This window comes from Octopus bimaculoides, chromosome 13 (assembly GCF_001194135.2).
Source record: "Octopus bimaculoides isolate UCB-OBI-ISO-001 chromosome 13, ASM119413v2, whole genome shotgun sequence".
Classification (NCBI taxonomy): domain Eukaryota; kingdom Metazoa; phylum Mollusca; class Cephalopoda; order Octopoda; family Octopodidae; genus Octopus; species Octopus bimaculoides.
The window spans coordinates 1532488-1543209 of NC_068993.1; the positions used below are offsets into that span (position 1 = coordinate 1532488).

At 35.9% G+C, this 10722-nt stretch overlaps 2 protein-coding genes across 4 annotated transcripts in view; one reads left to right on the plus strand and one right to left on the minus strand.

The window, feature by feature from the left end:
- Positions 1 to 2358, minus strand: part of LOC106868073 (inverted formin-2) — a 20963-nt gene extending 18605 nt beyond the window's left edge. The window contains exon 1 of the mRNA XM_052972564.1: positions 2057 to 2358. The gene's annotated coding sequence lies outside the window, so the exon portion shown is untranslated. The remainder of the gene's footprint in view (positions 1 to 2056) is intronic.
- A 46-nt stretch (positions 2359 to 2404) lies between these two features.
- The window catches only part of LOC106868062 (centrosomal protein of 135 kDa), a 46104-nt gene continuing 37786 nt past the window's right edge, over positions 2405 to 10722 (plus strand). For 2 of the 3 annotated variants that reach the window (XR_008265347.1, XM_052972299.1), the window contains exons 1-5: positions 2405 to 2501; positions 7498 to 7617; positions 7895 to 8235; positions 8894 to 9061; positions 9640 to 9866. Coding sequence is in view for 2 of the 3 variants with exons in the window: in XM_052972299.1 (XP_052828259.1) it covers positions 7926 to 8235; positions 8894 to 9061; positions 9640 to 9866 (705 nt within the window). In the remaining variant the exon portion in view is untranslated. Of the gene's footprint in view, positions 2502 to 6033; positions 6155 to 7497; positions 7618 to 7894; positions 8236 to 8893; positions 9062 to 9639; positions 9867 to 10722 lie in introns of those variants that run through there. The other variant, XM_014913171.2, reaches the window with a different exon arrangement.

A 10722-nucleotide genomic window follows, 5' to 3' on the forward strand; every position in this document is an offset into this window, starting at 1 on the left:
CTCTGTGTGTGTGTGTGTGTGTATATATATATATATATATATATATATATATATAACAAATAATAAATGAGTATATGCATATATACGTACAGGTATGTGCATACCTACGTCTACCTATATATATAGGTGCATATCTGAGTACAGGACATTGCAAACAAAACGTAGACAAGAAAATAATAATAACCAGAGTACAGAATCTTGGATAAGGGTTAACGATCTAAAGGAGATCTTGATCAAATAAGTTAGAGATAGTTGATGTAATGACTAGATCTACAGATATCTTGCTACTCAAGTTTCTATAACTATTAATAATGATTCATCATATTGACAGAAGCAGAAAATTTGCATTTTCTATTCAAATTATAAAAGAAAGACTATAAGAATGAACTGACTAATCTATGACCATAGGACTGGCCAAAGAGAAGTGTGTGTGTGTGAGTGAGAGAAGCTATAAAATATTTTATTACCAGTTAAATCAATGTTAAACCACAAGAGTGTTTGACATGTAAAGACGAAATGACAAAGAAAGAAAAAACCAAGTTCATCTTATTTATATCAAGACTATTCATTGCCACATCTGATGAAAGAGAAATGTTGCTGGAGAAAATTTGGTAAATATAGACAGGAAGGCTGTTCAGAAGTCCAAGACTCAAATAGAGACATCGTTTAAAATGATGTTAGCAAATTAATCTAAGATTAAATCAGCAATCATGTCCCTCGCTTACAATAACATCGTTCATTTCAGCCCCACAAACTTTCTCTCTCTACACACACGTGTATATGTATATATATATAATCCGGGTATCAAAACAAAAATAACTGTATTATCTAGAGTAAACAGGAAGAAGATTGTGATTGGAACAAGTGGCTCATTCAAAATGATTGAAGAACATGTAGCAAGGTCAGCTGTGAATGTAGTTTATTAGTCATTCCTTTCAGTCTATGAATCAGGCAGATATTGTTGTGAAGCAGTGGACCAACAGATTCATAAGTTGGACACCTGGTGATCAGGTGTTTGGCTTTTTTGAAATAAAACGGTCAATTTACCTGCTGAAAGCTTCATCGAGAGAAAATGTCAACTTAGAATTCGTAGCAAATAAAATGGTTAGGGTGAAATTAGAACAGGGTTAAAAGAGTGTGTGTGTGTGTGTATCTGTATGCACACAGACACACACACAAACATACGCTTGGGTGTTGCTTAATAAATCGGTTAAAAGGGGTCAGCCGTATGCTTTTAAAAAGATATTTCATGGAACATAACATTACAAAATGTTGGACAGTTGTGTGTGAAACGCGATTTAAGATTATAAATACATGATACAGAAACATAAATACATGGAAAAAATAATGAAAACAATTATGGTGCTCTCATCCCACTCCACCTTTTTTTTTCAGTTGATTAAATATTAAACGATGTACAGAAAGAAACATTTACAAGAAAGGTTAATATAAAATTTAGGAATTGAATTAGAATTTCCTAATTTCCAGTTTTATTAAACTTGTTTTGTTTTGATAAATAAATAATTTTAACAAATTATTAAAATATACAAAGAAACTTCGACTGATTAGGTAAAAAAATGATATCGTATTTGGAACTCGTAATATAAAGAAAGGTGATGTTAATTGTGCAATGAAAGAAGCTATTTAAATTAAGACAATTATTAGAACTTTAAAATATACATTTCAACCAAACAGAATAAGATAAACCCCGACCTGGTCCCAGTTACACATGCACAAAATACCTGAAGCAATTAAGAAACCCACAACTTCATTTACAGGTATTTAAATAATTTTTAATTAGATGTATATTAACCTTCAAAAATAACTGTCCTTTAAAATTGCACCCAAAAATATTGAATCCCATTTTTTGATAAAGGTTTAATCAAATAAATGGATTAAAAACAAACATTACAAAAGAGGAGGGCTTCAGAAATATGAAGAAATTAATTAGAAAACACATAAAAAATACTCTAGGCATCGTTGAATGAACATTAATTAATGCAAAATAAAATTTTAAGGTAGAAATAAGGACGTCATTGACACTAATTTTACTTACATAGGAGCAACATCGAACTCCTCCGTTTATCCAGACATAGAATATGTTTCTAGTTCAACAGATGACTCACGACTGAACTTTAAAAATGGCGCCGTTTTTTTGAGAGCCGTTGTTGTTGTTGTTGTCGTCGTCGTGCCAACTGCGTTGCAATGTACCCGGGTGACAGCGGTGACAGCACTCACACATATATCTTCATATACACACACATACAAACTTTCCCGATTTTATTGCTGTGAATTAAACTAGCAGGTTTCTCTCCAATCAACAGAGGAACCTTCCCACAAGCGGTTGTTTGATCTGGTAGAAATAGCAACCAAATTCGTTCACATTCCACCCAACCGTTTTTTGAAAAAAAGGAATGATATATCGGACAATGTAGTCTTAAATATATAAGATGGGATGGTCATAACTAGAACGTCTTTAATCATAGGTCTTCTGAATTACGGTAGATCTAGCATTAATAATCAAATTCTTTTTAGAAAACTTTCATATAATTTTGATATTTTTATTGAATAATTTTTGAAAGCTTTTTCATTACTTTCCTTTTATCGTTTAAAATTTAATCAATTTTCCGTTGCAAATAATATTATCTCAAACTAATTAGTCCTTTTTAAATTGGTTTTAACGATTCTGAATACCATTTGACAAATATTCGCTATAATTACTGGTAGAAGATTCCAGTAGATATTACAAATTATAATTTTATAACTGAGGTCTGTTAAGGAAACTTGCTCTATATTAATTGTAAATTATTTGACAAAATCGTTAGAGCGCCGAACAAAATGTCTGGATTGATGTATTATAAGCTATGGTCCTTTACGTTCTGGGTTCAAATACTTTGACTTTTGTACGTGGGACAAAATAACAAAGTATCAGACAATACTGGGTGGGGTCGACATAATTGACTCCCCCTACCCCACCCCATACACACATTTAAATTTCTGGCTTTGTGCCTTTATTAGAATTTATTGTTTTGTTGCTGCTAAGTTTTGAATTTGAACGGTTTATGTTGTTTGGATAAGACAGTTGGGCAATCATCGTCATTATTGTTACCATCCCCTATCACAATCACCATCTCTTACCACCACCGCCGTCATCATCATCACCACCACCACCACCGCCACCATTATCACAGGCCTTGTCGCCATCGTCGCAATAATCTCCGCCGCCACCGTCATAGCCTAAAACAAACATTAAAAGTCAATTAAGTAAAGAACAGTTTGTAGAATGGGGAAGGAAACGTGGGAAACATTTTGCGGATGTGCATGTGCATATATATACATGTATGTATGTGTGTATGAATACGTATGTGTGTACATGTGTGTGTTGTGTATATGTTTGCCTTTATGTGTGTGTATGAAAGTGTATATGTACTTGTGAGTGTATGTATGAATATGTGTGTGTGTGCGTGTGCATGTGTGCACACATAACGGATTTCAGAGGAAACGGTATTTAAATTTAAATAACTGGGCCATAAAGGGGAGGAGGTGAGGGGTGCAAGTATGTCAAGAATTAAGTGTAGGGCTTTGGAAGTATTACAGGAATTCACTTTTCAATTACGTGATTTTGAGTTCAGTCCCACTCCGCAGCATCTTAGGTAAGTGATTTCCCCAATAGCTTTGTGCCAACAAAGTCTTGTGAGTAGATTTGGGAGGCAGACACAGAAAGAAGACAGTTGGAGGAACATATATACTAATATACAACAGGTTTCTTTCAGTTACATACATAGTTCCTGGTTTTAAGTGTGTCGTGAAAGGCCTGGGTGGAGGCCCAATTTTCTGAGTTCTTTTACAGGGCTTAGAAAAACTGAAGGTCCACTGCAATAAGTGTGTGAATCTGAGAGGGGAATATGTTGAATAAAATCATAATTAATCTATCCTCCTGTATTTTCTTTTACACAAAACCAGGAACTTTTCAGCACCCCCTTGTACATACATACATACATACATACATCATGTTTTGGCCTGCCTAGCCAGCAGATGGCATCATTCAGAAGCTACAACAATGCGAGGATGTGTATTGTAACAAGCAATGTATAACAACATTCAATAGTCTAGTCAATACAGTGATGCAGTGTCATCACGTAACCTCTGCCATCCACACTAGCATGGGCATGGCAATTCAAAAGAATCCAACAAGTCCAAGGACTACAGCTTTTGCATTGGCTGGGTTTCCTATGCCAGGAGACATTTCCTAATGCCAACCACTTAACAGAGTGTACCGAATCCCCTGTTTTCATGGCACCATCAATAGTGAGGCCACTAAGTCACTCACAAAACAAAAAAAAGGCCCTCAACTGAGTGGGAGAACAGTTGTAAGTGAGGTGGGTGTTGAGTAGCTAAAGTATGACTGAGGGACAAGAACAGGTGTGTTGTTGTGAAGAAGATTCATGGCCAACCCACATAAGGGGTGGGTGGGAGTAGTCACTGCTCTTCACTGGATATAAATAAGCTACAAGAAGTGTTGGCATCCATCATTTCTCTTAACAACAAACTAGCCATCTGCATGTGAAATTAGAGATCTCTCACTTGAAAAACAATTAAAGGTTAGCAATAGAAAGAGCATCCAGTTGTAGAACAATGCCTCAATGATACACTCATCTAACCCATGCCAGCAGTTTGTTTTGCAACCAAGTGGTTTCATGTTCAGTCCCACTGTGTGATATCTTGGACAAGTGTCTTCTACTATAGCCCTAGGAAAACCAATGCCTTGTACATTTGACAGATGGAAACTGTGTGGAAAAGTGATCTGAGGGTGGTTTAGTCGCTATTTCTAGCAGACCAGGTGACCCTATAGAAGCTCTCTCATTGGTTCATAATGTTTAAAAGAGTGAAGGTGTGTATTTGAGACTTTTGTGGATGTGGTGTCTAGAAGTTTCTGTATTTGGTATCAGTCATGGCCTAGATGTATAATTAGCTTTGTAATGTAGGGCAGCTGACTTGTATCTTGTATCATTGTTGTAGCATCTGTTTAGAGTAAGAGAAGTATTTTTAAAAACCTGAATAAGAAACCTGACCCTTGGCTTACTATGAAGCCCAACCTGTGGTTGCCACAAAAGGTCATCTGAGATTGTAAAATGAAACATTTGTAAAGAGCTGTGTTTTACCAAACACCCACCTAAAACATTTGCTTACTTAGATCTACTCCTAACTTTTTTTTATCCCAATGTAAAACAGTCATGGCTTTGATTAAAAACAAGCAGTTTAGCCATCACTCAAGAGTGAGTGTGACTCTGTGATTTGTACCATGGCTTTTCTTGTCAATTTTACGGAGTGATGAGCAGACCTAGTCCTCTTCTTGAGACTCCTACCCTTTGCCCAGCAGAATATAAAGAATATAAGAGCTGGAAGGAGAGAAAGCTACATCAGCACTGGGCTGGAACTCAATTTTAGCTGAGTGGAGTGGAGCAATATAAAATGAAGTACCTTGCTCAAGGATACAATATGCCACCTGCTCCATGGATTGAACAGCAGCACCACCACCACCACCAAGCAGACAGACAGACGGACAAAGACAGACAAGTAAACAGATAGCCAGCCAGTCAGAGCCAGAGAGAGAGAGAGAGAGAGATGGACAGGTAGACTGAGAGATATAAAAAAACACCGATAGATAGATAGATAGATGGAAGGATTAGGGGAAAGATTGATGGATGGAGGAGGGGAGGATGGTTGGATGGATAAACTGTAGGATATGGGGGGAAGAGTAAGGGTTTGTGCCAGTAGTGAGTATATATAAACAGTTTAAATGGGCAATTAATTAGTTTGTTGTGATACAGATAAAAATGTCTAAATATTTCAACCAGAGCCCTTTATCAGAATGCACATCTCTAAAGTCAGATTTATCTTCTTCCAAATAGCAAAATAATTTATTTCGTTTTTGAAATATTATTTATGCAAGAAAAAAAAAAGAAAGCGGAACTTTTTACTTTGAGATACCTAATTGATGTTACACCGAAATCAATTATACTTTCCCACCGTAAAGATTTCTTTCCGCCAGTTTCAAAACAAAAACTTCACAACTTGTCCGTTCTTGTATTTTGGCGAGATCAAGTCTGTTTCTATGTCTTATTTACCAAATATAACAAATATAAAGCAATTAGTGAGTCCATTTTATTTTACGTAGCAAATAGTTTATCTTGAAATGATGATGTTTTATATATAAAAAGATTTTTACTTTTAAGAATTGTTTTGAAAACTTAATTCTATGTCATGTTTGGCTTCAGATTTCTCAGTAGTGTGGGTGTATGATACATACATACATACATACATACGGAGAAAGAGAAAGAGAGATGCTGGTTATTGAAATCGTTTACTTTCTGTGAGAGCGATTATATTTCAATTATTAATAATAAAAGAAATCATTATTATTATTATTATTGATCGTATATCTGTTACGGTATATTACAAAATATATAAAAATGTGAATAGAAAACGCAAGGACATTAAATGGTAAAAAAAAAAGGGCGCTTCAGTGTTAAAGACGGTTGCTTTTTTATGGAAATGCTCGTACCTATTTTCAAACATTAAGTTTTATGTTGCTTCAAGCCATTATATATTAATAGGATTAAGTTTGTTTCGCAATGGCTCTGAAATTGCTTCAGAACATCAATTAAAGTATTTTCTAAAGAATCAACAAACATGAATTATGTTTATAACAATAAGACCACCATTTGTGTGTTCGTTCGTTCCTTAGCTACGACGAGGTGGGTGAGACCTGGTATATCTTGAAGAGGACATCTACCGGTCATACCTATTTGTTTGCCAATTACCTGTGTGCCATATCTGAGAGGCGGCGAGCTGGCAGAAATGTTAGCGCTCCGGGCGAAATGCTTAGTGGTATTTTGTCTGTCTACGTTCTGAGTTCAAATTCCACAGAGGTCAACTTTACTTTTCATCCTTTCAGGGTCGATAAATTAAGTACCAGTTGCGTGCTGGGTCGATCTAATCGACTGACCCCCTTCCCCAAAATTTTGGGCCTTGTACCTGGAGAAGAAATGAATCATAACTCTTTCTGCTAAAGGCACAAAGTGAGCAATATTTTTGAGGGGTGGAGTTTGTGAATTAAATAGATCCCAGTATTTCACAGGTACTTTATCAAACCCTTGAGAGGATGAAAGGTGAAGCTAATATCTGTGATAGATTCGTCTGATTCTTGTCAGTATGAGAAATACATGTTCAAACAATGATGATCATTATTATTAAAGATAGCAGATTGTATAAATAAGTAATTTTATGTCTGAACAACTAAATAATATTCATTTTTTTCTTTTATAACTGAGATATAAAATGTCTTATGATATCATATTTCAAAAATCATTTGAAGATTAAAGATTATACTTATTTGATAATTAAGTCATCAGTCACTAGATTCTGTATCAACATTGTTATACACCATAACAGACCAGTTTAATTTTTACATTTTGATATTCTTGTGTTTGACAGGTAAACATCAACTGGTTCAATTCTATGCACAGACTGCAATCATGATAATTACATTCTTCATCACCAACGATTATTGGTGATAGCAGGTACATGATTTGAAGTTAGAATCTCAAGAAGTTGGTAAGTCACCTACCTTATTGTTGTTATCCATGAATCTAATAAAGAGTAGATATTTTTTATTGATTATTTCCTTGTTGGTAAATTGGGGGAACTCTGGTGTGTTTGTGGAAGGCAGCACATAAATACATTCTTGATGGTTTATGGAGACTATTCTTGGAATGAAGAAACTGCTTTACAACATGGGACAAGACAAAAGAAATCATTATAAATTTATTTTTCTCACTTTTAATTAGCAATAAATTAACATTGATTCTATAATTATATTTCTAACTTCCAGATTGACATTGATATTTAAGTATCATTTGAAAATGTCGTCAAAAGAAACAATAAATACATCTGAGAAGTTGAAGAATCTGCGGCGGCGGTTGGAGCAGCTTGGTTATAAGGATTCTCTTGGAATTGAATCTTTGCCATTGGTTGAACGGTTGTTTGTGGACCTGCTGAAGACAATTGAAGATCTTCGTAAGATCAAAGTAGAACATTCCAGAAAAAGTGATGCAGAAGATCCAACAATTGTTGACTCCTATAAAAATGATAATGCTAAATTGGTTAAAGAGAATAATGCTTTAAATTTGAAACTTCTTAAAGCAACAGAACAAAATAATACTGCTATGAAAGGTTTGTACAAATAGTTTACTCAGTTATTATTATTATTATTCCTTAATTCTTGATCAGATTATTGAGCATAACTTTAGGTTAAATATCTATCACATTTGTTCAAACTATTTATCATTGTGCAATTAACAGCTTCATTTCATTCAGCCATCACACTTTCTGTTCAATGCTTTTGTTTTCCTATCATGCAACTTCACACTTCATAAACAAGCACCATCCAATCTAACCTTTACTTAAAGTGAGCATTTCTTAGTTTCTAGTAAAGATAATAACTCCTTGAACTCAGACCCCTTGTTCTTACTCTGGCTGCTTTGGAACACCCTTTTCCACTGCTAATTAGGGTATCTAGGTAAGACAGGCTTTCAACCTCTTCTCAAGAACCCTCTGAATATCTGCGAAAATTTATTCCATGGGTGCCCCTATCTGCTATATTTAAAGTTCTTCTTCTCTGTCAGGGATTTTGTGTAGCCATACTTTACATTGGGTGTACCTTATGGTATTTCTACCCCCCCCCCTTTTGCATATCAAGTATGGCCACTGTCCAGATGGATGGACAATGGCTGACATCTTACCGAAGCAGTTATTTTTAGAGATAGTGGTACCACTTAGATGTAGAATAAAATTATATTTTAGATTGTTATATCTATATTTTGCTTTACAGATCTCAAGTCTTCCCTGCGAAAATCTGAGCACACACTTGCAGATATAAAGTTCTTAAACAATCAATATTTACATAAGATAAAGTTATTGGAGAAAGAATCTAAAGAAAAATCAGACAGAATTCAACAACTGCAAGAGAAAAACTTCCATGCTGTGGTTCAAACCCCAGGTCAGTGGATTTTTTAATACATTTTTATATATAATCTTTTAACTGTTTCCAGTTATTGGTCTGTGGCCATGCTACAACACCTATTTCCTAGGGTTTTAGTTAAACATATTAACTCCAACTTATTCTATCGACTCTGTTTCTCAAATCACTAGATTGTGTTTTTGATATAAAGAAATGTAATTCAACAGACCTATTTTTTTTCTACCATGCTACCAGACATAATCAAAGACTCATATATATATATATATATATATATATATATATATTAGATAGATAGATAGATAGAAATATATATAGCATTGCCATCATACAAGTAGTGTTATTTCTTTCCAGTCTTCCTGGAAACTTGTGGTTAGGAAGCAAGCTTCTTACCACACATCCACTCTTGTGCTTATATGTATGTATATATATATATATATATATATATATTTACATACATGTATGTCACCACTGCCTGACATCTAGACATCTTAAGGTGGTGCCCCAGTATGGCTGCAGTCCAATGACTAAGATGAGTACAAGACACTTCTCTCTGTCAGGAAGTTGTGTGAACAACTTTGCTTTCTTCTGGTTTTTAGGTGGCAAAAAGAAGAATATTCCGTTCCGTCGGCAGCGTATGGTGGTTGATTGCCTGATACCTCCAGCAGAACCTGATTTACCATCTCCGCCTCCAGTTCCTGATCCATATATAGCAGATATGCTGGAAACAGCCGATAAACGGATTGCAGAAAATGAGGGACAAATTACAGAATTGAAAGACAACAATGAATTATTGGAAAGTAAATTGGAGGCTTTTAAGGAACAGGTATTGGTTTGCTCTAGTTTTCATATACACATTTGTCTGTCTGCGTGTGTAGTTATATATATTTAAATTTCCTTGGGAATAACACAATCTATTTTACATGTTAAACCAAATCATCATCGTTTAACGTCCGCCTTCCATGCTAGCATGGGTTGGACGATTTGATTGAGGACTGGTGAACCAGAGACTGCACTGGGCTCCAATCTGATCTGGCAGAGTTTCTACAGCTGGATGCCCTTCCTAACGCCAACCACTCCAAGAGTGTAGTGGGTGCTTTTATGTGCCACCAGCACGAGGGCCAGTCAGGCGGTACTGGCAATGGCCACGCTCAAGTGGTGTTTTTTACGTGACACATGCACAGGAGTCAGTCCAGTGGCACTGGCAACTACCTTGCTCGAATGTTTTGTTCATGTGCCACCAGCACAAGTGCCAGTAAGGCGACGCTCGTAACGATCATGCTCAAATGGTGCTTTTTACGTTCCACCGTCATGGAAGCCAGACAGCTGCCCTGGCAATGAACGCGCTTGGACAGTGCTGTTAGTGCCCCACTGGCACGGGTGCCAGTCATCGAATTTGGTTCAGTTTCGATTCCACTTGCCCTCCCATCTTTGGTTTCCAAACTTTTGGGACTCCATTATCCAATATATTTCTGTTGATAAGTTGGTGAACAGAGGTGTGGAGGGGGTGGGTGGGAGGAGAGGTAACTTGCAGTAATGTTAGTCTTTAATAAATGCAAATATTTTTGGAAAGCGCTGGAAATTTCAAGGCCTCCTACACTATCCCCTTTTTTTTAATTGTCCCCTGAGGACTACTACTACTTCTACTACTACTACCACCACCACCACCACCACCACCACCA